Here is a 27185-nt window from a genome sequence, read left to right as displayed (position 1 = left end):
TAACTACTACATATCCCCGCCGTATTTTGATTACATCGCCAATACGTCGTGCCGACGTATGTGTGCTAACTGGGTATAAATAGAGTCTATGAGTAATCCAAAAAAGCAACAGAGGATGTACCCTTAGACAGAGCATGCGCTCTAATTGTCCACATGAGATAATTGTACACTATTGTCCTTAGTCATAAATGCTTGAGGAATAAACCTGTTCCTGACGGGCTCCGAGACATTCAGTCAGAGATAGGAGACATTTCACAGATGTTACATAAGCAAGACAACAAAAGGCTCATAGCATATCTACAGACAGAGCTGGCTGAATCAGAACTTCCTGCGTGGAAACCATAGACTGCATAAAGTTGGGAACGGAGAAGCCATAACCAAAATTACAGTGAACTGTGAGACTCCGCGAGAAAAAGTATTTTGTTAATTTCTTAAAACCAAAAGAAACTGCACTCAAAATTTAGTAGAAGCTCACCCAATTTGCCTGTTTTGATTCTTCCTCCGCTTCTTGCAGTCGCTTCAAGTATCCGCACATGATGAAACCCAGCGTTAGCGAGTCGGTGCGCCGCTGATATACCGGATATACCGCATCCTATGATGACTATTTTAGCGTTTCCAGTCATGAGCGAAGCTGGATCTGCACTACTGCAATGCAATACTACTGACTCAGGTTACTGTCAGGTTACTGTCCTTTCTGAAGAGAAAAGCGATGAGAGATTGAATAATATACAGTTTATGGCGGCGACTTCCGTTTAAGAGTTTCAAAATAAAACTCCCTAGCATTGACTATATTTAAACACATTTACTATTAACGGTCTGTGGTTTCTAGAAGGCTCAAACCCACTGGAACTGAAAGTGTAATACTATTGTTTTATCACTCCATGTTTTGCCGTTCCTTACTTTATTAACAAATTCGCTTAGTACCTAAACAGTGTGTGCAAGAGTGTAGAATTTGCACATGAACAACGCATTTTGTTTTAAAACTGACCAAATTTATTTATGTAGGCCTATTTATGGTTTTATTATTGAAAAAGTGCATGTCTTGTGTTTTAACAATTGTAGAATAAGTTAAAGTTCCTTATCTATGACATCTTCCGTCAGATGTCAGTCTTTTCTATGGCCTACCTACGCATGGCGGGGGGCACCTTTATTTTATTTAAAAATTAAGATTTAAGTATGACTGCGCCTGTGCCTGAAGTGTGTTTTTGCTGAATAACATTAACACTCAGACAAGAATGTCATTGTTAACACTAAAATTACATGTAGTTTGTGTTTTATGCAAGTGAAGTCATTTTTGTTTCATTACATATATATTTTGGCCTATTTGCGTATTTTAATGTTATATTGTTTACTACTATAGAGCTTATATTGCTGCATTAGATTTTTTGATGTAATGTAGGCCTAATAGCTATTTTTCAGACTTTTGGTTTCTAAGCTTTCTCAGAAGTTGTTAGGGCGGATGGTTCTAGTGGTGATTAAAATGGAGCAACATTATCTTTTGCTGTAGTCCACCTGGACATTCAGAAACACAAACCTTGTAATTAAATTATTATAGGCCTAAATGTAAAATTATAGTTATTTATACAAATTAAAACAATAAAATAATGTTATTTGATTAATTAAATGGCAATAATGGTCAAGGTTCGTACACCAATTAGTACAATGTTGCGGTTTTGGAACTGTGGGAAAATGAAACAGCCCTCCTCTCTCAGGATACCCTCTTTGTGAAATGCTGATAGCCCCCCCACACACACACACAAACACACAGCTCATGGGAACTAACTGGCAAAGAGGGTCACTCAGAAGAACAATTGTAATCTGTGCTCCAGTCACTGTGGAAGTACAGGAAATAATAAAGATGGCTGTTTTCTTTGTCCAAAGTCCGAGTCAGTATGTGTGGTGTCAGCAGAGATCCAACAGCATTATAAAGGCCACACTAACATGTTTTATTACATAAAAAGGTCAAAGTCAGAGTAAATAGGAGCAAAAACAGCTTGTATAAATATTCATATTTGCTTTAAGAATTTTCATACAAAATGCAAATATGTTAATAGTAGTAATAACATTACAAAATAATACAAAGTGTGGAGATATGTTATTCTAAAAGTAGTAGCACATTGGTGTATGGTTCTATTGCAGCCTTTACTTATATACCCTTTTACCTTTACCTCTACATTCACTACAGTATTGGCAAATGTTCCCATAGTAAATCAACAACCTCTACACTCGCAAATGTACACGTAGCACACACACACACACACACACACACACACACACACACACACACACACACACACACACACTACATTAGTGCATACAGAGACACTCATACTCTGTCACTGGTGTGAGCTCTTCCTTCGAGCTGATGTTGAATCATAAACTTCAGAGCGCTGTACCTGCCAAAATGAGAAAACACACATGAGTGAAGACTTTAACTCAGACACACTCTTCACTCACAAACAAGGACTCAAATACACACATTTTTGTACATACATATAACAAATAAATAAACTGAGTGTGACTCTAATTTAAAATCCTATTGAAAGACCAAAACCTACAATGTGTTACTTGGTATGCGGCTGACAAGATTTTAAGCAGGAAATAAAGGTACAACTGTTAAAACGTGTTGTAAATACATAGTCTAATAAAAAAATAGGCATAAGTACAATTTCCAGACAACTGGACATTGTAGTTTTAAGTAAACGTTTGTCCAACAGAAGTAAACAAAATTGTTGGTGACTATTTCCATCTGTGGATATATACTTGCGGCAGCAGAAGGGTGCATGTGGGACTGCCCAAAATATAAACTACAGTTCCCATGTTTATTGAAATGAAGGAACATATCTCCCAGTACAACGGTGTGGCTTATTAATATGTGCGGGACGACAGTGAGGGTCAGTGGCACAGAGGATTAAGCTAACAGGCAATACTTGTTAGTAGGATAAATTCATTGTTGGTTTTGGTCACACACACACACACACACACACACACACAATGTGTTACAGAAATCTCACTTAGATGAGGTTATAACTACACAATCTTGCAAACAGTGAATCAGGAATGTTAAATATTGTTTTGATTTCCGGAATTAGTCACAGATATTGTCATCACATAAAGAAGGCTTTGTCTAGACTGGAACCAGATAGATTGCTGAGTAGAATGACTCTTGACTTACTTTTTGGTCAGCTTGTTTATCTCACGTTCCTCTTCCTCTTTAAGTTTCTCTACAAAGCTGTCTAAAACAGGAATCTCAAACTTTATGTATTGGGCAACCTGGTGAGAAAACAATTCAAAATGTCAGCATATATCATGTAAGCATGAGCAGGCTACACATATCCTTGATTACTTGTACCCATGCTGTAGGCACACGGGCATCCCAAAACAGCTTTCATTCCTCTTTTCTCTGTCCAAATAAAAACAATAACATTAATAATACAAATAAAAAAACAAAAATAAAATAACTAACTAAAATAAAATAACCGGAGTGAATGCTAAAACACTAATTGATGGCTTGAATTGTGTAAGAAAAAGGAACGTAGTGAGAATAGTTGGACAACCTAGAATGGGTTTAATTAGTATGAATGTCATTGAAAAGTTAATTACAGCAATATAAATAAATATATAATAAATATAAATATATAATAAATATAATATATATAAATAATATAAATATATAATAAATATAATATATATAAATAATATAAATATATATATATACACACACACACATAATATTTTAATAGTATCAAAAAGTATGAATGGTACCTAAAAGTTGCATAAAGCTCAGTCAATATAGATTAACCATAATAATAATGATTAATTGACTATAAGTATAGTAGGTAGTAGTATAGTAGTGTAAGATAAAGAGAAGAGAGGAGGGGGGAAAGAATAGGAAGAAAGAAGAAAGGATGAAAGTAGGAAGAGAGCAGGAGAGAAAGAAAGGAGGACAGGAGAAGCGGAGTGGTCAGTTAACAGTGTCATGATGGATTTACGGAACAACAGACAGGTGTGAGAGGGTCAACGCAGAAATAAAAGGTGAATAAATATAAACTACGGCCAGATATAGAGGAAAGGTATTTGGTTGAACAGACCCTTTAACTCGTGTTACTAAGTTGATCGGTATGAGAGTGATTCCCATCCTAAACAATCCAGAAAGGTTCTCGAGCAAAACAGGTTTTATTTACTACTCAATGCAATCACAACACGCAGTCGGCCATCTTAGTCTATTGTTACATAAGTCCTGAAACAGGATACTTTTTCTAAGCATGCTAAATTTAACCTAACCGGCTATCATCGGTTCATTGTGTGTCTATGTTAGGGACTACATAAAAAATTCACTCATCCAGACCATCATGAGAGAACGTAGAGAGTGGTGGCAGGAGGCCCAGACTCACATCATATGTAACTTCCTCTCCCAGGTCAGCCTCCGTGATCAAGATCTTGGAGATTTTCTCACAGGGCCCGTAAAGCACACGAGCCACCAGCGGGTATTCACCATCCCTCAGTCGCGTCTTTTCTACAAGGACATAGACAAAGGAAACAAGTGACCACAAATGCACATAACACAACATCCTTACTGACAAAACCCCAATTAAAGTTACAACCTACCACCAGACTCATGCACCATATAAAGGACAAACTCTTCTGATTTATTCTCCACCTTAAAAAGACACAAAAACACATTATTTCTAGTTTTACTGAAACACCTCTTGAAAGGTAACCAGTGTGTTACTCCTTACCCTAAACTTGTGTAACAGCAGGTTGAGGACTTGTCCAGTCGTCATGGAGCTGTTCACTCGGACGTTTGTGACTGAACCATAGGCTGGAGTAAATACAGATGTCTGAAAACAAGAGAAACAAACATGTAGAAGTAACTGAGGGGGCACAAAATAATATGAGCTTTGCTTCATCAACACTTGAGTAGAGATTCCTGGACTTGAACACGTTGGACATTCTAAACAGGAAGGGAATCACTCAGTCTGAAAGTTGGTTTCTGTTCAATAAAAACACACACATTGTATCAGGAGAAACTGATGCAGGAATGCAGAGTAACCTTGTACTTAGTGACACATTAATGAAATCGGCCCACATCAGGCTCAGCACAAGTACAAGCACACCCACACAGGAAACTTGTGCCATTATGCAGCTGGAGATGTGTCAACAACGGGATACATTCATGTGTGCTTGTGTGTGTCTGTTTATTGTACCTTGTGGTTGTAGAAGTGCCCGTTGATTGAGAACCTGTGTGTGCGCAAGCGCTGCAAATCTCTGGCAGTGTGCGTCTTTGACCTCCTCTGAACCCGCATGAAGGAAGCATCACTCCTGGTCCTCAGCAGCTGGGGAGAATCCTCGTCCTCCTGACCACCCATGTCCCCACCTTAGGGTCCCAAAAACACACATCTCTTGACACATACATCAGATAGCAGTTAAACCGAAAATAAGAAAACCCTTTTGCAAATAGTTTTACACAAAGATGGATCATCACATGGTGTTCAACATGCCTTTGTTTTCTTTTAGCTTTTATTGTCTGGTCTGAGTTTGTAACCAGTAATATTGATAATAACATATGTTTGGGGGATGATATTTTAATTACTTTTATTCAATTAGTTCAGACTCTTCTTAAGGAACTGAATAAATTAGTCCACATTTGTTTGTTTTGAGATAAACAAAACTTCAGTAGTAGTAGTAAAATTTCACCTTACATATTGTAAAAAAATACATTTTTCACCCCGGCATAGTATGTATTCATACTTGAGATGATTACCAACATCACCATATTTTAAATAATGGTCATTGGTTTTAAAGTGTATGTTCTTTTTTTAATCCCATACAATCTACAAGGTTTTAATCCAGACGCGGATGTCATTAGTTTTATTTAGGGTTAAAAATAACTTTGTTGAAATACAAACGTATACTGTACATGTAAAACCTATACTTTTGCTCTCAGATTAAGATCTGGACTGAGTAAGTTGCATGAAAATACAACCAGTTGAGAGGATTCAATTTTATCGTAAAAATTTAAAATCCAATAAAACTGTGATTTACATTTTTTTCTGCAGGGCCCCCCCTTTATATATAAAAGTATTTTCAAGGCGTGATTGTGAGAATGATTGCATGTGTATATTACTCACTAGCTGTCTCTGTACCCAGCAAGTTATTGTTTGACTCCACTGAGAGCTGCTTTGCCACAGCAGATCTATCGTTTCTGTAGGAAGAAAGATAAACATGTGTTTATTGCTTGTTAACATTATTAACACTATAGTACTACTTAAAATACATCCAGGTGTTTTGCAATACAACATTTAGCTGATTTTAAGTCAGCGTCTACTTGCTAGCTTTTATCCAGAGTTTTCAACTGCATCTTGATGAAGAATGTGAGATGTGGTTGATATCCTGGAAAAACTACAGACAGACCTCGGACAGAGTCACAGCTCTGTTTCTTCCTGCTTCCAGTCTTTATGCTGAGTTAACTTGAACTTACATTTTGAACTTCAGTTTCCAAGGTCAAGACTATTTTGATTATAGATTAATGCATCAATAATTTCCCTGATCAATTTATTCGTTTTGCCCATTAATGCTTGAAAATCATGAAATCGTTTTGTTCAAATTTCATGTTGGTTACAAAGACATTTTTTATTTTATTATTATTGAATTCAAAAGTATGCCAAATCTTTACAGCAACATCATACTGTTTTGTTCTTTTACTTTTAGGGAGACTATTGTAACATCTGGCCTCGGACTACAAATAAAAACTAGCCTTTTGGTAAATTCGGACATATTTGCACCCAAACTTACAAACCTATATACTGTATAATAGAGGGGGATGCTGGTGAACAAATAGGTTAGTTGTTATCGTTTGACTTTTCCTGCTATTGTGCAAGAGGTCCCTGTTGACCGTGTGGTAGTCACACAGCCAACATCTGTTTGTCAGCACTCAATCTGATCCACGTTGTCATACCGGTTGAGACGGAATCTTTCATTGTCGTCGTACATCTGAAGTCTGATTGGCCGGCGAAGACCCCAGTAGATGTTCAGCAACCCCTCGAGAATGAGCTCTCCATCCTCCTACACACACATGCACAAACACATAACAAAAAGCATCAGCAGTCATGGTAAAAGAGGGATATCCTGCTGGCCGCCAGCCACAGCAGCTCAATGTCAGTTGTACGTGCAGGAACAGTCGCTCACAGCTATAGTCTGCACCCTCTCATCTTAGAGAAACACCGCCAGGTTTGCCCCACCCTTTTTTTTTTTTTTTACACAGTACATGGGTGAAGTCACGTCTGAGAAGGCAGCAATAATGAGAACAGAGACATAACTGCTTTGGGTCACGTACACACAGGAGAGGCGGTTTGATTTCACAGAATTTACACTCTAAATTTAGAAGAAAATGGTCACACTATGTGTTCTGAGAACAGAGATGAAACATTGCTAGTCTGTTTTAAAAAATGTTCAGTTGCCTTTTGAATGCAAAAAATATATATATATATATTTTACAACTGAACCAGTGATAAATCACACATTTCACCATAGCTGTGACTGTTGTAATCAGTTTTCTTCATCTCAAACAGCTTGTTATATCATCACAATATGTACTTTGATTCTTTTCTATTAAGCCAGATTCTGTGAATGGAAAAGGCTCTACATCAATTTGTCACAGAGATTTTAACATCAAAGTAAAAAACGATTCTAATTCTCAGAAGTCTGATACACTACCAAAGTATTATGAAAGTGTTTACTTTTAATTTCATGGGAAAGGAGTTTGATCTATTTGGAAATTTTGTGTACTGTGGTCATTTTAATTATGCCCCTGTATTATATAATATACTGTATTTAGGAGGATATTAGGGGGGAGAATCACCAGAGGCCTCCCGATATGATATCATCGCGATACTTTTGCCACAATATGATATTATTGCGATTTTAAACATATTGCAATATTCTGCGAAATGCTGGAATTTTTAACCTTTTTCCAACTTCAAATGATATCATCATAAAGAAACTTTGTCAACATTTGTTTTATCTAAAAAGATACATTTCTCTGTTTGTTCATATCACTTTAATTTTATTGCTGCAAAATGGTCTAGCAGACAAACTGACCAACACATATATAATAAAAGATCGATACTTGCCACTGAAAATTTCGCAGTACTATGCTGTATCAATTTTTCCCCCCACCCCTAGGATTTATGGGTGTATACTCTACAGTATTTAGATTTAATTATTGATCTTGCACCAAGCCTTCATTAATACAGAAGAGTATTCTTAACTGATAATGTTGTGTGTGTGTGTGTGTGAGTGTGAATGTTTTCTGTAATATTTGACTTTAAAGATTTCAAGTCTAAAAACTGAGGACACCTGATCAAAAACCCGGTTGTAGATTTAAACATATTGAGATTTAGGCCTAAATGTTGTCGACACAAACAGCTTATGGAGTTGAAGTAATTCTTCATGCTGGGCCTCTGAATATATGCCTCTCATATTTAGACTGTTAATAGATTAATTTTCATGGATAACTTGAGGCGACAGAGAAATGAGACTCAGCCTAACAGTTACTTCTGACCATAGGTGCTGGACTCAAAAGGAGGCTTGTCAGTGGGAAATGGGCAATCTTTAAAAACAATAATAATACTGGAGATGAACACAGTCATTTTTAGTACCATTTTTAGATAGATAACCATTTTAAAACTGTACTGTCAGAGAAAAGAAAAAATAAGCAGAAAGTGGGGAGGTGGAAGTGAGACAGATTGGTCTCAGGGGATTCATTGTTTCTGGAATATAAACAGTGAGAGCAGCTGCAGCACTAAACCTCACTGACAGGCCACTCCTAAGTTTCCTGAACAGGCATCAGTGTGAGTAAGTTCAGCAGAGCTATATTTAGAGCAGTAATCACTCTGCTTCATGGGGCCTCTATAAAGCCTGGATACACACTCTGGTCCAGTCATACTCAACTGAGAGGACTAGACATCACTCCGTTTCCCTCTCCATGTCAACCATACAACTCAAGCATCAAAGGTGAGAGTGCTTCTTAATCTTCTTCTGAATTATCAACTGTTCTTTATTATAGAGAGCTTACATTTAGTCATTTCTACAACTTGATTTTAAAGGAATCGTAGCAACTTTATATTTTTCTTGTTACAAACCAGAGAGAAGATAAGAAACACAGATCATGAAATGGAGTTAAGTGTCTTGACAGTGGTTTAAATTCCTAATTGTAATTCACACTATCGCACAAGGAAAGGTATGTACAGTTAGTAGTAAGTCTGTTATATTAAAATAGAGCAAAAGGCTTAAAGACAGCAGACAAAACAGCAAAAAGAGAACAGTTTTTAGCAGCACAGTGACAGACCCTAATTAAAAAGATTTTTTTTTTAAATAGATGGTTCAATTCATTTTATGTCATTGAAGTCTATAGACAAAGAGTCAGTCTAACTATTTCAGTTTTCCTCTCCTGTTGCAGAATGAAACGCAGGTGGTTGTTACGTTCCCTGCCTCTCTTACCCACCATTACCGAGACACTTGAGGACTTGCCTGTACACCCTTCATCTTCTCAATCTAGCCAGAGCTCCCAGTCTCTAGAGGACTACTTGACTAGTATCCAGGCCCTTGCCCGCCCCGTTGAGGCCCCGAGCTGCGGCCCCGTCAGACTCCAGAGGCCCCCCAGGATGCGGCAGTACTCGTTTTTTTCACCTCCTCGCAGCACACCAAGGACTACCAGACATTACAGTCTGAGTCTAAACAGCGCAGAGGATGTTTCTCTCAAGATGGCCAGAGAAAAAGACTGCAGGGGCAAAGATCCCGTGGACTGGCTGTTTGGACAGATAAGGACTTGAAGAGAGATATTGTTGTGGAAGCAGGGAAGAGCCTGCTCTGCTTATGAACATTAAATCTACACAATGGATGATGGGACTTGTTATGATGACTAAACAAAGAAAAATATCCACATGGCTGAAGAGAATAGTGAATATCTATTTATTTCTATGTACTGATGGCTGGAGTCTACATGTTTACGTTGGATATTTTGTAAAGATGTTAATAATATAGTTTTCTAATTAAATACTAAAATAATCGTTAAGGTGTTTCTCTGCTGTTTCTGAAGTTACTCTACAAAAGAGCGAAATATCATCACATCTCAATCTACTTGAAAATAAAGCAGAACTATTTAATAAAATGATTTGCAACAATTTCAATAATGGTTTAATCCTTCAAATCATTTATCAAGCAAGCTTTTCGAGCTTTTATCAAAGCAAAATGCAAAACAATTTCTGGTTCCGGCTTTGAAAAAGTGAGAATGTGCTGCCATAAACTGAATCTCAGCAGAATCTTTTTGACTGTTGGTTGGACAAATCAAAACATTCCTAGACATCACCTTTAGCTCTGGGAACTTGTGATTTTTGTGTTTTACTATGTTATGACTGTCACTAAAAAAGAAAGGGTAAAAGCCCCCAAAAAAGATCTTTAAAAAAAAAGCTGTAAACATGTTTTTGACAAATTTACTACCACATTGTGCCTTGATTGTTCCACTATTGTGGAACAATAGCCAACAAAGGTGGCTCAGCAGCAGCCACCTTTGTTGTTAACAAATTCAACCCAAGCGCTCCTTGGCGACGTGGTTGATTCCGTTACTGTTGCTTATCTGTTCATCATCATATAAAGCCCGCCCTGAAAGTTTGATCGGTCCGAACAGCCTGTGTTCGAGCATAGTTGACTTCACACTTCACAACCTCCAATGTTTTGGGTGGGGCTAAATTCGGCTGGCATCCAGGCTAACAATCTGCTCATAATACTTCCATACTTACAGTAAGCAAAGGATCTGAATACTTCTATTAACTGCTGATAAAGAGGCTTTTGTTTTGCAAAAGCCTCACATCTAAAATCTCCCAGCATTCCATTGTCCTCTAGTGGTAATCAATGGTGCTACAGTGGTGGCATTTTAAACTTAAAGGTACATCGAACAGCCACTAGAGAGAGCTGCATGCACATAGATTGATATTTGGGATTTCACTGCAGACAGGCACAGGCAAATACCAGTGTTTACACATCCAACTGAAATCCTTTGACTACACCACAATATTATCTGACAATATATAAATCTATAATGTTCTTATTTGTTATTATTATTATTAATGTTATTTTTGTTATCTCTATACTGTCTTTTTTTCTTGCTAAAACAGATGCTGCAATTTTTAATTTTTATTGCGGGAGTAATCCCAAAAGGATTTATAAAGAGAAGTCTAAGTCTAAGTCTAAGTCTAATTAATTTACACATTCACACGTTCAATTAATGAAAGGACAAAGGTTTACAGCCCTTGCTAAGGTGCTATTGAGCAAGACAGTGAATCCAGCAAGGCTGCTGCTGAGCAGTGAAAGGAGAACATACCTCCAGCTATCAGCAAGATCTACATTATTACAGCTAACACAGTTGAACTCTTAGTAGTTATTCGTGTTAGAGCTTGTTGTCTCCTAAAAACAAGCTCTAATACACTGAGCTTCCAAAAAAAACACCTGACATACTGTATCCACCCACAACATAACTACTACACCTCACCTGACCCCACCTGCTGAGCGTGACCATGATGCCATTTTAAAACAACAACTTACAATTCCACTTCTTTTTCACACATAACCTGTTCGCATTAGTCTCTGTATAATCAATAAGACTGATTAAAAACATACATGTCGGGTATATTATCTGTCTGGGAATGATGGTGCATGTCTACAGCTGGCTTTCATCTAAACTCATCCATACATTCACATTAGGAGTTTCCAAATGTTGGTATTAGGTCAGCTTCCAGCCCAAAAATGTCACTGCTGAGTAATGTCTTGTCCCTCTTATCCACAAAATCCAATGAGTCAGTAGTGAGTAACCATTGGCCTCACTCCATTAGCTCGAACAATGTCCTTATATTATGTTAAGCAAACATTATTTCAGAAAGATATAAATAACTTCTACTAACCATTATATGTTATAGTGTTACATGTACAGTGTTTTCACAATGCTAGCACAGTGTATTTTGTACCCTAAGAATACAGTAACAAAAAAGTACATTTAGTGGCTGTTTGGAAGGTTTCAATTGTATAATCTTCTTCAGCAGATGCTGTTGCCCAGTTGTCAAGATCAATGTTCAAATTTTTACGGACACCTCATGGAGATTGAACAAGTATTTTTGACGTGGCAGTAAACAGTTGACAAACCAACCTCACAAAGAGGTCCATGTAGCAGCTGTTCTGGAGCTTTTGATTGTATAACACAACCTTAAAATCAATCAAATTATTAGTTGTCACTTGAAGTCGTATATAAATACTTATTTCTGTGAAATGCACTCTGTCAGTTTCTTTTGTTTATTTACTTAAAAACTCATTTTCTAACATCTGTGATCAACAGCTACTGAATGGACTTGTGGTGCGATTATTTTGCTAGCTGCGATTTAAGTTTCTGTAGCTTTAACTTGTGATTCTGGCTCCCATGGTTTCATATCTTAGTTTTAGTTCTAATAGTATTTTTTTCAGTGACAACAATGTTTAAATAGTGAGTCAAAATTTGCCAATGCTCCTGCTGCTTATGCAATTACATCACCACGTACGGTGCAGACATGAACAGCGCCTTCAAACAAGATACTAAAGCAACAAATGTTAATGCAATCTACTGTATGTATTTGTAGATTATCACTTATTATAAGACACAGGAAGATAAGACTGAACATCAACAAAGCTACTATGCAGAATTTAAATCTTGATCACTTTAAGTCACTGGGCTGCCTTATACAAATAGCAACTTAGAAATGAATGCATCATATAAAGTTAGCTTCTATTCGCAAGTCATTGTCACTTTAAAGAGAGACCTTTTTATGTCCTGGCTAATACCCTTCACTCCTCTTTTGTTTTGTATATTTCTCACCAAACATATACTCTAGAATCACCAGCTGTCGCTGCAGTCGTCTCTTTTTTACATCCTCCTTTTACATTACACTTGATAAAAATATTAAGATAAGCCTATTCTGTCTGAACTGAATCTGTGTTCAACGTTTTGGTGGAATTACGAACTTACATTTGTATCACTGTTAAAAGATGACCCACCGTTAAAAACCCTAATTAAAGCTTCATATGGCTTATTACAAGCAAGAGTGGTGTAATGCAATGTGTTGAGTTATTCTCTGTAATGAGTTAATGTCTTCATCATCAAATCCTTGTTCAGTAAACCGACCGTTTTAACTGTATACTATCCTTATTTCTGTCAATTCTGTGATATCAGTGCTCCCTCTATTATACATGTGTATGTTGCATGTACACATATTATGTATGTGACTCTGTTGGGGGGGATTTTCCCAGAAGAAAATGTGCAGTCTGGCTGGTGGGACCAAAAAGAAGGACAGATCATGACCACGAATCTCTCTCTCTCTCTCTCTCTCTCTCTGCTGGTGAACACAAAGGGGAACTCCTGACCATAAAAGCCATAGAATGATTATCAAACAAATAACCAGACACACCACAACAGCAAAATGTTTACTGTGGAAATACTTTGCTAAGCAGTTAGTGAATATAGAACTGAGATCTGAGACTCCTTCCATTCTAATTTTTTTTTAAATCCATTTGGCATGTTGAGAAAAAACCTGGAATGGCAGGTTTGTGCTCAGAACCGCCGCCACATTGGGAGCTTATTTGGTCTCAGTATTTTATCTCCTCATTATATGTCTAAAAGGGCTGGTTTAACTGGTTCCAGTTTTGTTATGTGTGTGACCCATTGCACAACACTGTATGTCCTGCAATCCAGCATGCCCCGACATCCCACCAAACAACCGTCAATAACTCTCCCTGTTTACTTTTTGTTACTGCCAGCATTCTCTCCAGTCAGGTTTCTGAGTTTGTCTTACCTCGCGAGTCCTCAGCTGGAAGTTTTTCCCTTCGTGGTAACAGTTGTAGGTCCTAAGCAGTGACAAGATGTCAGACCTGAATATGAACAAAAGACCACAAAAATTAGATTAGCGCTCATGGATCTCACACAACACGATGCAAGCAGTGATGAAATTTAATACATTTAATCACCATTGTTATTGTGCTTGAGCTTAAATGATTACTGTGAGTGCACTTAAAGGACTTACTTAGGTATAAGTTTCTCTTCACTGAGCTTCACGTAGGTCTGATGCTCACCCATTCCGAATAGAGCCCAGCTGTGGCAGAAAAGCATGACATGCTGACAGAATAATGACATTAATAATAACAGAACAATTGTATTATCTCTATAACACTGGGTAAAATCTTAATGACTGAGTCTATATAAATGATGATGTGCATGTACAGTTAACCCTAATTATTCCCAGAGAGAAAATTCCTTTGACTACAGTATGTGCTTTTAAAAAGATGATGTACTAACACAGAAATATCTAACAAAAACAATGAATATAAAATATGCACATTAGTTTAATGTGCTGTCATGATTCATTTTTGATGCTTGAAAGGTATTTTTTAATAGCTCCGGTGATGAAAGCAGGGATAGGGAATAAGTACAATGTTGTTGTTGACACAAAGCCAACAGAGTAACGTTTTCTGGCAAAGCTCAACAAAGCCCGGAAAACACTTCTGTCTCATTCAAGGATACTCCTGTTACTGTGGCCAGTTTTTAATAAACTGTTAGAATCATACTCAGTCATCTCTGTGGCACCAGTGTCTTTTTTGTACAATAAATGTATTGCAGTAAAAACGGAAAAGGACATCTATTAATCACTGTGTCCTTCAGGATTTCAAGTCTTTTGTGACAAGATGGAGTAATGGTGTCCCTGATTCCTGTATCCCGCTGATATTTTAGAGTGAAAGTGCCATGAGGGAATTTCCTGGTTTGGAAAGCCCAGCTCTGACTATGTAGGGGGAGGTGCAAGAGTATAAAACGGCTACATGTGGCGCAGGGGCTCAGTGTCAATGCTCAGCTCGTCTCCAGTATGCAGCTTAATCCTCAGTCAGTCTGTCAGCTCGCCTTCTTGAGCCTCTGTTGTCTGCTGATCACAGGTAAGAATCATCTATGCTTATATTTGTGTATTCTGGATAAGAAAATCTGGATAGTGTAAAACTGGGGATTACTGTTTTATTTTGGCAAAGCTGTCCGAGAATGTTAACACACAGTAACTTAATATTTACTTGTGTTTCACTGTATTGAATTAACCTGTAATCCTGTTACATTATCTCTGCAGTGAGGGAGTCGGACAGCACATTTGTCCCGGGAAGATGTTTGTGTCCGCAGACGCAACCAGGTGTCAGAGGGCGACTGAAGGAGCTCGCAGTCTACCCAAAAAGCCCCAGCTGTGACAAAGTCACAGTAATGTGAGTACCAGATCCTACACACACACACACACACACACACACACACACACACACACACACACACACACACACACACGTCCAGATGAGTAAATGTGTGGGTTTACATGTGTTTTTCAGAGTGACACTAAAGAATAACAACAGTCCAGTGTGTCTGAATCCAGAGGCACCGATGGGCAAACAGCTGATTCACTGCTGGAATAGGTAAGAGTCTGGAGCAGTGCACTGATAGACACACACACACATTCAGGACAAGCACAGCTACTGGGTTTTATAATATGTAATCCTTCAATTCATCTGCACACAACAGCAAATTTTCTTTCACGACAGATTGCAGAATATTACATACATATTTCCTGTAAAAGGCTACCAACAGCCTCTTATTTGTTGTTGCCAAGCCAGTTCTTGAATTAACAAAGCACCTTTTCGAGCGGTTTCTTTTTTTTGTCAACATGCTTTGTTACTTGTGAGAAAGAAAAGAATTACAGTTAGTGCCTCTCATGTAGTGGTTATCAACTAATTTTGTATTAGAATCAAAGTATTTCCTGCTTTACTTTTTTATGATGGATTCTGTCATAAAAGCTTTTCATGCCAAAACAAACACTGTATCCAAATATTGATATGTGCTACCCGAGTATCAATTCACAGCCCATGCTTCAGGCTAAAGTTTGTAATTCTGTGTTGTTCTCCAGAGCTCATAAGCTGGGCCGTGAAGTGAAGCTTTGCCTGAAGAGAAGAAGGAGGGGAGGGAAAGGAGGCCAGCGCCAGCGATCTCGACAGAGGAGCAGGGGCCACAACAGGAAATCCTCATCCTCTAACTCCCAATAGTCAACCGGCCTGACAATTGATACAAAGCTACTGTATGGAGAGAAGCGTCTACATGCTGATTCTTGCCACACTGTGGATTCCAGGACAAAGAGGCCATTAAGAAAAACAGCTTCTTTCTATAAACGTTGCACAGCTCTGATATCAAACTCCTATGAATCGTTGTCTGAGCTGTAAATGAAACCGTCTTCATACGCAAGCAGCAGGGGGCTTTATTGATTGTGTATAAACGACTAATGTAATGTTGAAAACTGAGCCCTGGAGGCTAAATGTTAACAGTTTTAAGCTTTAAAACACTCTTAAACGGTCAATGTATTGTTTATGTGTAGTTCTGTGTATGCAGCTGGTAAAGCTAACCGAAGAGCCGTAGTTGGTTATTTATTTTTATATGAATATGATCATTTTTAAGACATTGTTTTTTTTTTTAAATAAATATATCAGAAACAACAGTGTGGCCTTGCGTGGTATTTATTGTTAAAACCCCTAATTTTTCTTAGAGCTTTAGTTAATAAACTACAGGATGTGAGTCAGCGGCAGGGACAAAGCAAACATGTCTCACTTAAAACATCTGCATAAACATCCAGCTAACTGTGTGTTGTAGTATATCGTGGATGTATAAATATCTCTTTCCACGGCACTCTGTAAATTCCAAGGAGGTAACCAATGGATGTAAAAGCATTTGGAGAAAACACTGCACCAAAATTGTACATATCACAGGTTATAGTTGAATAGTTTTATGGACTAGCCTACCGTTGGTGTTGCACAACTGAGACATCCAGGTGATAAGGGCGTGGGCAAGACCATGAAAGTGATCGCTCTATGATTTCTTGTAAAGCATGTGACAAAAGTGAACACACACACACACACACACACACACACACACACAAATTGGCCTGATTTTGCTGTGCACCCACATAAATCTTGGTAATGGAAATTAAAAACTAAGGCATGTGCTAACCTGCTTTTATCCAGCTAAAACACTTGCAAAAGTGAAATGTTGTCGTGCACAACACATAATGCTTCTCAGCAGCTCAGGGTAGTAAAATAGAAAGTAAAAGTAAACTGTTAAACAAAGTCGCCTTTGTCCTGGGCCTGGCCGGGTAATTTACTTACCATGACTTTTCATATCTATGTTATCAATGATACAAATGCAAGCAGTTGGGTGCCTTTGAAGGCAAATAGTTGACCAAGTTAGGACAGAATACTGACTAAAAGAAACTGTTAACAGCTGTCAAGATAACTGTACTGTTACTGTGCAACAGAAACACCCTCAAAATCCAGAACTTTATCATTTATACAGAAAGTGTACATTTTTAACATCCCTATGTTTATGTGAATGCTGTAGATACTTTACAGGTTGAGATGTTCCACACCAAATTTAGACCATCATCTTATTACATAAATTAAGTTTTTAATTTAATAAGTTCTTTTTTTTTAAATGTATTTTGAACATGTAAAAGAAAACAATATAGTATAAAATAATAGTTATATTATAAACTACTCAACAGCATCTCAATAATTAAACATAATCTCAACCAAATATAACATGTAACATACTGCTTAATGAGTCAGAAGTAATATTACAACAAAAATTATACAAATACTAAAATACACTTTGTACACTTTGCTACTGTAACACTGACAGGGGCTATTCAGCTGAACACTTTTACTTCTGATGTTTTTTGCTAATAATATGAATAATAATAAGTAGAATGTGGGATACAGGACTTGTAACTGAGTAGTTTAACAGTGTGGTATTGCTACTTCTATTTAGGTAAAATATCTAAATACTTCTTCCACCACTGTTAAAATCCCATTTATTTGCATTACAGTTTGTTTTGAATTATTACATTCTACTTCTTTCATGAACACAACATCCCAAATCTTAACATTAGCTAACGGCTAACAACTTACTGCAGACTTCCTTAACCTTTTATTCAACACACCACACACATCTTGTAATTAAAAGGTAACCACGTGATTGAAAGAGCAAATTTGCAGTTGTAAATGATTAATTATTGACTTTTATGGTACAGTGTTTTTTGATGTCTGTTATCACTGTGTAATGGTATGGTATTCATATTTATGGTATCTGAATTTTATAAGATAACATGAGATTGAGTTCTTACATTTACAGTCTGAGTTTTGGTCTGACAACTGTGAGGTTTTCTTTTTCTGCTGACAGAATTAAAAAACAATATTAAGACCTACATAGGAAGGTTGGCGGGTTATAAAAGTAGAAAGTACAAACTCACACTGAACACACATACATTTGAACACAATCATAGTATCTATAATATCTATAATATCTATCACTGGGTCCAAAATCCTGATGATTGTGCAATGATGCTGCCACCTAGCGTCCAAAGCATTATGTACACTGACCTCCATCCCGATCTTTAAATTGTAGCAGCATAGCTCAGTCTCCATCTAGTGGTGGAAGAGACACTTTTCAATTTAACATGGATTTTAATCTCTGACACATGTAGGAACACAGCCAGCATGATAGTGGACAGATGTACTTTGGAGCTTTTCATGTAGTAGGCTATTCAAAGTGCTAATAGATGAGTTAGAAGTCGGGACTCTCATTACTTTCTGAGATTACATTTATGCAGGGAATAATTTGGTCATAAAGAAGTGAGGTTAATTAGTTAAGTAGGCCAAATGATGTGTGCATTATTTAACGTAGATGCAGTTCCACTTTGATGTACTTTATTTTGATCTATTTCTGACCCAATCATGATAAACAACAGGGTCATCAAACCATTGTTTACTTGTTGTCATTCTTAAATGCAAATGAGGTTAATCTTTTCCAAGAGTTAACTCTGGTAAACAGGAAGTAATTCTTTAGCATTTCCTGCAGCTAAAACAGAAGTTTCCTATGGGCAAAAACAGAAGAAAAAAAATCTTGCATGAGCAGCAATAGTCACCACAAAAACCAGGAAACTGACTGCCCAGTACTGGCCACAGCACTGCCTGACTGGGAAGTGATCTCTGGGAGGTGTGGTGCCAACTCAGCTGAACAATGAACACAAAGCACGAAAGATTTCTGTCCCAATGCTGCTCCTCTTAAATTCTTCTTATAACACAAGATTGAAATCCAAACTTCTCCAATGAACTTATTCTCATCTACTACTCATTACTTAGGCAATTGAAGCACATATCAGCCTTCTGCCCTCCTTTAAAGACCTCTGCCCTGCTTCACTTTCATCCAAGGAAACTGCTGATAAAGTATAGGTGCATAATGGGAGGGTCTATCTGTCCACACACACACACACACACACACACACACACACACACACACACACACACACAAAACACACTAAATAATGGGTGTTTGAATATTCCATTACTTCAAGGAAGCATTTCAGTCTGTCACCATTATTATGAATTATTCACCCACCACACATCAGGAGATAGACCAAATACCAAATACTAGAACTGTGCAAAGATAGGGGTCATTGGGTAATCAGATTTGGGTGAATATACATAATCTGTCTCTTCTCTTCTTCTTTTTCTTCTTCTTGTGACCACCTTTGTGTGTTAGCTCCCTAGGTGGACAAAGAACCAGTGCAAGTATGTTAATTGGTTTGATCATCGCGAGAATCGTATCCAATTATCGCACCTACTCTGGCAGCTGCGCCCGGTCACAATCCCATTCCCACGCGTAAAATGGACAGCTCCAAATAACGCTCATACAAAACCTTTCCGCTGACGAGAAGCACGTACTGGAGGGAGACATTTAGAGGTAAATGACTTGATGAAATATATTCCAAAATGCAAACAACTGAGTTTACACCGTTAGTAACCTGCATCCAACTTCAGAACATCTCTTGTCATCAGGGCTTTATATTGTATTTTAAGGTTTAAGCCACATTCGCATCGGTAATGTTCCCTTCCTCTTGATCTTTTTGAGTAAAAATAGCCTGCAGTAGGCCTAAGTTTGATCCGTTCGGTTTCTTACCATAGCAGACTGCGTCCTCCTTCTTCTTCCGTGTGTCCACCAGCGGTGTATCCCGCGTATCGTTCGTTATCTCTCTTCATGCCTGCCTGGTCGTGCGATATTCAGAGCTGGAAGATAGAACTGACAACAGGATGATCCAATAGAAGACTGTGCTTGTGTGCCCCTAGCCATTCAGCGTTGAGCGTGGGCGGGGCTACAGAGTCAGGGATGCATATCCACAGCGCATACCTCTCTCCTCCTGATCAAGGTGCTTTTTCCTCAGCCTCGTCATCAGTCACATCCATCAAGTTGAATTTTTTTTTTTTACCGATTTTGTTAGTTTGACCTGTAATCTACTGGAAAACTTAGGTTAGAGATAATATGTTCATTGGTGTTTAAAAGTGCACATGAAATGTATATTTTGGATTCTGGACATGCACTTCCCTGTTGCCCACAGACTACAATTTTTTTAATGGATACCGTTGTCTTGTGTTTTTTCCATTAGGACATCAAAATCATGTTAAATGTAATGAGTTACACGTTTTTTCATAGTTTTTAGTGTGATGTAGTTCATTTTATATTTCTCCTTTTTTGTTTTTGTAAATGTATAAGTGTTATGTGTATGTTGTTTGACAGAATGACAGAAAACAAAAATTACAAAGAACCAATTCCGTTTTCTGCCTTCTGCGATAAGAAAAATCTAATTTCTTTACCACAGCCACCCCTAAAGCACTAATCCTGTTTTTTTTTTCTCCAGCTCGGCAGTAAAGTAAGAGGTCGCTGTGACCTGTTAAGATTTGTTTCTCCCATCCTGTTTTTGAGCCTGGATATGCCGTCTAGGAAACTATTGTAGGAAACCCAAACTGTAGGAAGTCTCTCTCTCTCTCTCTCTCTCTCTCTCTCTCGCTTGCTCTCTGAATAGGATTTATGGTTTAATATGCACAGAGGAAGTAAGATGTTCCAGCTGCTGAATAACTTCCCCCACAGAGAACAGCTCATTCTAAAGGATATGACAAAGTTAGTGGAAGCAGACTGGAAATACTGACATTCATTTCCTCTCCATTATTGGGTCACTCAGTTTCTTAGTGACCACAGACCATTGTGAAGATAATAATACAGCCCTCATTTTCAGCCTCAGCGAACTCTGAACAAAGACTCCTTGTTCTTCACATCTCCCGAGCATCTCATCCCTCCTGACTGGATTCACATATTATTGCTTTGATTGCCTATGTTGTGCAACAACAAAAAAGAAGAAGTAAAAGGCTGAAAGAATGTATGACACTGTAATTTGCGTCAAGTATGGAAAATAGCCCAGTTTTTGACAAGTTGTTTATGTCAGTGGGTTTTCACGTGCTGTCTGGCTCCAGTTTACAGTGAGCTGCTTTCTGATGAATGAGGATCTCTGCTTTTATTGATTTGAATTCTCAGCTTTACTGCAGCAGAGAGATTGCCTCTTAAGGCTACATACAGTTATATATCTAAAATCTAGTGAACAAAGGATTGAGGAATACAGTGTGTGTGCGTGTGTGTGTCTGTGTGTGTGTCTGTGGTGTGTCTGTAAATGTGGGTGTATGTTGACAGAACAAAACAGCATTGATTTATGACCTGAACAAAAGAGGAATGACTGTATGTAGAATTGTATCCTTTGTCGCATGATAAAACAAAAGTAAATTCAATTGTTAATACAGGTTTATCATACTCACTTTATTATTACAAATATGCAACTTTCAGCTGTGATTCATAGAGCTTGGGTCTGATTCACACACTATTAATATTATCAACGTGGAGCAACATGACATATTAATTCAGCTTGAACAATACTTGTAATTATGTCTGGTGTGTTTTGTTATGGTGAAATGTAGGGCTATGGTGGTGCTCTGGTGGCTAATCTGAGGTTTTTCTCATCACCATAATAACGTGAGCACTCCTCCCAGAGCTCCGTCTCCATGGTCACCACTTGCACACAACAAATGCACAATGAGGAGACTTGAATGTGACTAACACATGCACCTGCACAAGATCTAATGCCTGATATTCACAGTCAAAGTGGCGCACATTTTCTCTGACGTTGAATGAATGAAACAGTTGATCTAATTTATTACCTCATGAATAATGTATGCTGCAGTAAGTGGATTGTATTGCTCGGCATTAATGTCTGCTCTTCAATCAATGCTGCCTTTGGAAAAATAAGACTAAAAGCACCCACATGCATAAATGGTTTAATTTCTTCAAATTTATAAATCCGAAAATCTGATTTTTGTTAGAAATATTTAAGATTTTAGTTTTGTACCAATAGATCTTTTTGAAGTAAAAAATATACCAATTAGTAGAACATTTAATAGTAAAACTATTAATCTTCATTTTTAAGTTGAATTATTACATAAAATACTTATTCTTACTGAACACTCACCAATGCTCAAAAGCACACAAATGCTTTTTTGGTTGGTCACACATTTTATGTTATTTTCAGCAAAAACGTCTGCCACAGTGTAGCAGCAGCTAGTTGCTCAGCAGTCAGTATGGCTGCATTACACATGCTTTTCTTTGTGTGAAATCAGTAAGGAGCTCAGTCTGAGAGCAGAGGGATTTTCAGTCAGTAATCATAGGTGCGGTGTCTGAGGTGGTGTCTGGCTCTGGCTCACAGTATCCGTCCATCTCCTCCATCTCTCTCTCCATAGGCTCCTCCCTACCTCTCAAGCATATCAGTCTCCTCTCTTTCCACCTCCTCCTCTCCCTGTCTGTGCCTTTAGGTGCTACTGTCTGCTCCAGCTCCAGCATGGCCTGGACGCTGTCTCCCCTCTCTCCCGGGCCGAGACAGTCTCTATTTGGGAGACCCAGTACCCCTGCTTTCCTTCCTGTCACTAGGTGGAAGAATGAGACAGTGCTGTTCGAGGCTCCTTCTGTCACATAGACAGTGGTCGGGCCTTGGCCGCTGTGGATCTCCTGTGGCCTTTTGGGCGATTTGGTCTTTGTTTTCTTGCTTAGTAAGAAGTTGAAAAAGGCTGTCACGAGAAGCATTGTTCCTGTAATCAGAAAATATATTCCATTTCTTTCACAGAAGACATTTTGACATGTTACAGTAAGAAACACGCAGGTGTAAATAATCAAATGAATCATGGCTGAATTCTATTTAGCTGCTTCAATTTCAGGGACCTGATATTGTACATGATGGCTCACATTGTCACAGTTTACTGAGACTTGAATAGAATGGAGCCATTGCTAATGTTATTGTCCTGTGTGTTTCTCAGTAACAAGTCAAATGTCTGCTGCTGAGAAGGCTGATTATGAGACTAACAATGCCGTAAACAGAACTGTAATAATCCATGTAAATGTGGTGGCTGCTGATGCAATCTACCTGGGATTATTGCATGCCACACCAACACGGGGTGCAAGAAGCACACCACGGACATTATGGAGTAATAGAGGAACTTATGGAAGCCTCCAATGCGAGCCATCTTTCCCCACAAAGAAAGGAGTTGCCAGTCTGGAGGACAGCTATGAAGAATATAGGAAGAAGAGAAGGGCTGAGCAATTAACAGGGAATGAAATGTTAAGTGCTTACAATTTAAGACTCTTTAACAGTAAAGACAGCTGAATATGCAAATGCTGATATGACAGACATCATGACAGACTGATACAATTGAGAACCCGTTCAAATTTAGTTTTTTTGACCTGCTTTGCACTGTTCATTGTAGGTTAAACACTACTGGATGTGGTTTTCCTTGTGTGTGTTCATACATTTCACTGGAATTGTTGTACATTCATGGAACAAATTAAAATGGATTGATTGATTGAGTGATTGATTAATTGATACTTAAATATCCATGCATAACATAGATGTTGCATATGGTTGTGCTCATGTGTACTCACGGCAGACACATGGACAGAATCGTGTCCAGGAAATAGGCCAGCTCAAACATCATGATGCCAACAGATGCCACTCTGAGATGAGAAATTTGTTTAGATGAAGTTTAAACTGATACAGTGATAGTATTGGTATACTATTCCCAAACTATGCAAACCCCATCTAAATATGACAGTTTCTGTGTATTTTATCTAGGGCTCTGGGTGAAGATTGCAATTTCTAAATTGCCCAAATTTGGGTAGCAAGGGGATGCTTTAAGTGAAGAGATATCGCCATCATGTGGTGCAAAAGACACAAGAAGTTGTGTGTTTTTTAAGTGTTCATTGCTACAGTATGTCCAGTGAACCAAAAAAATGCCCCCAGACACACCGTCATCATACACTGCCACCTCTCTAAAAAGTTATTGCTGAGTTGAGTGTTTCTGTGTGTGTGCACGTGTGTACGCAGTGTTCATCTGCATTTGTGTATACTGATAGAATAAACAGTCATGCATTTCTAGTCTCCTTTGGGAGATGTTTTCCTGCTGCTCTGTGGGAGTTTGGCTGTGAGCCACAGAGATAATACGAAGCATCTCTGAAGGACTGGTCTCCCTTCTGCCCTCTTCACCTTACTTCACCCCTCTGACTCCTTCCTAAAATCTCCTTGCAAGAGTGTATACGTACTGTATGAGATATTAAGAAGGCAGGTACAGTATTGTTATTGTTTTCTACCACCCCTCCGACCACACATTCTTTGCCATATTTAAATCCAGGCAGTGTTTTTGTAACTCAGGAATGCCACCAGTTTAGTCTCAAGTGCTTTGGTGGGTTTACAGTAAATGTATGTAGTACAGGTATAGGTGAACTGCAAAAACTAAGCACTTACACTAGGTAGATGCCAAGGCTGTTGAATTCTCCTTGTTGAAGGGTCTCCACTCCAACAGCACACAACACTAAAAAAGAGACAGAAAGATCATTTTTTATTATTGTGAGTTTTTGATTTATTCATTTTGAGAGGGAGCAGATTTTGTCCACCAGATGTCAGGCTAAGTTCACAATCTTGTCATCAGTTGCAAGCATTGTTTCAGTAGTTAACTGGTTTAAACTTGGGTGATTAATGTAACCCCTCAAACGTGTATACATACTGTTAGTTTTACGGCAATGCAACTTTGTGCTGCTTTTACTGTCATTTGGCACATTTGTTTATGTGTATTTGTCATATTTCATTCAATGCATTTATTGTTTTCTTGCAGGCGTACATGTAGCTGTGATTTTTGCTGTGACACTCCAGGGGGTAGTATTAAACTGATGATACGTGTTATATAAAGATTTTTGAAGAATGTAGTAACTCTTGTAATTGTTTCCATCATGGTCACAACATTTTGGTAATCGCTTGCTTATGCTTGTAATTACCATATCACTGCCAGCAAGCTAGGTATTTATTTAAAGTGGACACATCACAGATTTTCTGACAACGAAGAATGATTCATGACGTTTTAAAAAGCTTTGCAATTGCAGGTGAAGTTGTCATTAGAGTAATACATGCATTACCTGTACTTCTGCTACTGCCACCTTCCTAACAATTCAACATTTTGGGAAAGATTTTCATTCACTTTCCGAGAGGTGTTTCAATCTTCTTATCTAACTTTTGACAAAAAAAACAAAATGTTAAAACTATTACTTTATTGTGAAGAGTGCTGAAATCCAAACCCATGCAAACCCATTTGAAAGGATACAAAATTAGATGACAACAAAGTCTTGAAAACTGTAATGGAAAGCCTGTTTTGTTCATCAATTTTTTTCCTGTGAGGTATAAAAGAAGTAAGCATGGTTAAGTGGTATCGCCACTAAACACATGGAAACAATTTCTATGGCTCAGCAGAAATTCAGAGATAGAATCAGCACCAGAGGGAAATCAGGGGATTGTGGCTTAAAAAATTCTGGAAGTTTATAGAGTGTGAGAGGAATTAACGCTGCATACAGACCAGCTGGATATTAACATACATGTGGTTCTGGCATGTATATGTCTGTCTACAGAACACACACAGTGGCAGACAGCCAAACACCGACATGTAGACATGAACAAACACACATATAGATAATGTACAGAGAGCTGATGTAGATGTGAATGCATAACAGCTTGTGATCACATAAGCACAGTAACCCAGCTCGATACAGAGCCTTGGTTTAGGCGTGATGTGAGGCACATGTCTCTCAGTAAATGTTCAGTGTCAGCAGCTGGTTGAATTTAAGCAGATGAGGGCCCATATTTTTCTGGAGAAGGCAGCAAACAGAAAGCTATTTCCCCTGTGATGATTTAATGTGGCTAAGAGAGGTGGCCCTGCCTGAAGAAAACAGAAGAGGGACCACAATAGTAAGGTAATGTGTGATCAAGTCTGTTTTTACATGCTCTATATATCAACCAAGAGATGGTTTGGTGTTTTTGAAGGTCAAGAGTACACTTGGCCAACACAACCATCTGACCTTCTAACATTTTGGGTTTATGATATCCTTACATAGCCAAGCTGATAACTGTTCCCCATAGGAGAGCTTAAAAATATTTCCAACACTTTAAGTCAGGTATCAGCTTTAAACAACAGGGTGCAATACTTGATAGCAGATCAAATGTATAGCTACTATTACTACTACCACTGATACAAATTCAATGCTTAGTCCTTATTTGTATTTTTACAATAGCATGTATACTCTGACTGCAGAACTTATAAGAGAGAGGATCTGGAATCTGTTAGTGTATCCAAAGAACTAAATTATGCCAATACTGAAAAATAAGTCTGAATTTAATCTTGTAATGTGTTTCTGTTTATGTTTTTATAAGTACACCTTACCCGTTGCTGTAGAAATACCAAGGATCCTGCAGGTGCACTCCACTACAATCCACCAAATGCTCTCTGAGTTCCCCATGACCTCAGATACTTTCCCTCGTCACTGTTTAGAACTGTAACCTTCAAAGTTCTCTAAAATAGTTGGTAGCTTGGTTGTTACTAAAGTAACATTCTAGAAACATGGTTGACTGTTAGCTAGATAGTTGGTTGTTGGTAAAAAAAAGCCAAAGTGGGGTAGTCCTTGATTGCCATGATGTGAACCCTCTTAGATTGGACGAGTTTACCTCAGGGAGTTTTGTGACTCAGTGCCCCTGTTGCTCCAATACCTGCTAATCACACACGCAAGCACGCACGCACACAGACACACATACACACACACACACACACACACACACACACACACACACACACACACACACACA

At 38.1% G+C, this 27185-nt stretch overlaps 4 protein-coding genes across 5 annotated transcripts in view; 1 reads left to right on the top strand and 3 right to left on the bottom strand.

The window, feature by feature from the left end:
- si:dkey-275b16.2 (peroxisomal N(1)-acetyl-spermine/spermidine oxidase) overlaps positions 1 to 740 on the bottom strand; it is a 7951-nt gene extending 7211 nt beyond the window's left edge. Inside the window, exon 1 of the mRNA XM_034897969.1 lies at positions 476 to 740. Within this exon, the coding sequence (XP_034753860.1) occupies positions 476 to 623 (148 nt within the window). The 5' untranslated portion in view covers positions 624 to 740. The remainder of the gene's footprint in view (positions 1 to 475) is intronic.
- Positions 741 to 2136: 1396 nt separating this feature from the next.
- Positions 2137 to 20213, bottom strand: rassf4a (Ras association domain family member 4a). Of its 2 annotated transcripts, XM_034897995.1 has the most exons (11): positions 20099 to 20213; positions 14100 to 14168; positions 13872 to 13947; positions 6959 to 7065; positions 6132 to 6205; positions 5208 to 5377; positions 4740 to 4841; positions 4609 to 4660; positions 4395 to 4516; positions 3176 to 3273; positions 2137 to 2396 (listed from the first exon to the last, which is right to left on the bottom strand). In XM_034897995.1, the coding sequence occupies exons 1-11, from the start codon at positions 20176 to 20178 to the stop codon at positions 2327 to 2329; spliced, it is 1020 nt and encodes a 339-aa protein (XP_034753886.1). In that variant the 5' UTR covers positions 20179 to 20213; the 3' UTR covers positions 2137 to 2326. The 2 variants fall into 2 exon arrangements, with proteins under 2 accessions (XP_034753886.1, XP_034753888.1); XM_034897997.1 differs by lacking the exon at positions 20099 to 20213 and having other exon boundaries at positions 6132 to 6196.
- Positions 14753 to 16527, top strand: LOC117960261 (C-X-C motif chemokine 11-like). Its single transcript, XM_034898037.1, has 4 exons — positions 14753 to 15000; positions 15183 to 15312; positions 15430 to 15513; positions 16002 to 16527. The coding sequence occupies exons 1-4, from the start codon at positions 14934 to 14936 to the stop codon at positions 16135 to 16137; spliced, it is 417 nt and encodes a 138-aa protein (XP_034753928.1). The 5' UTR covers positions 14753 to 14933; the 3' UTR covers positions 16138 to 16527.
- A 1937-nt stretch (positions 20214 to 22150) lies between the features above and the next one.
- Positions 22151 to 27105, bottom strand: tmem72 (transmembrane protein 72). Its single transcript, XM_034898018.1, has 5 exons — positions 26767 to 27105; positions 24807 to 24873; positions 23948 to 24019; positions 23433 to 23572; positions 22151 to 23100 (listed from the first exon to the last, which is right to left on the bottom strand). The coding sequence occupies exons 1-5, from the start codon at positions 26840 to 26842 to the stop codon at positions 22667 to 22669; spliced, it is 789 nt and encodes a 262-aa protein (XP_034753909.1). The 5' UTR covers positions 26843 to 27105; the 3' UTR covers positions 22151 to 22666.
- Positions 27106 to 27185: the final 80 nt, after the last annotated feature.

The sequence above is a fragment of the Etheostoma cragini genome, chromosome 17 (genome assembly GCF_013103735.1).
Source record: "Etheostoma cragini isolate CJK2018 chromosome 17, CSU_Ecrag_1.0, whole genome shotgun sequence".
Lineage (NCBI taxonomy): Eukaryota > Metazoa > Chordata > Actinopteri > Perciformes > Percidae > Etheostoma > Etheostoma cragini.
Note: the sequence above shows the minus strand (reverse complement) of the source record. Positions and strands in the feature narration are given on the sequence as shown.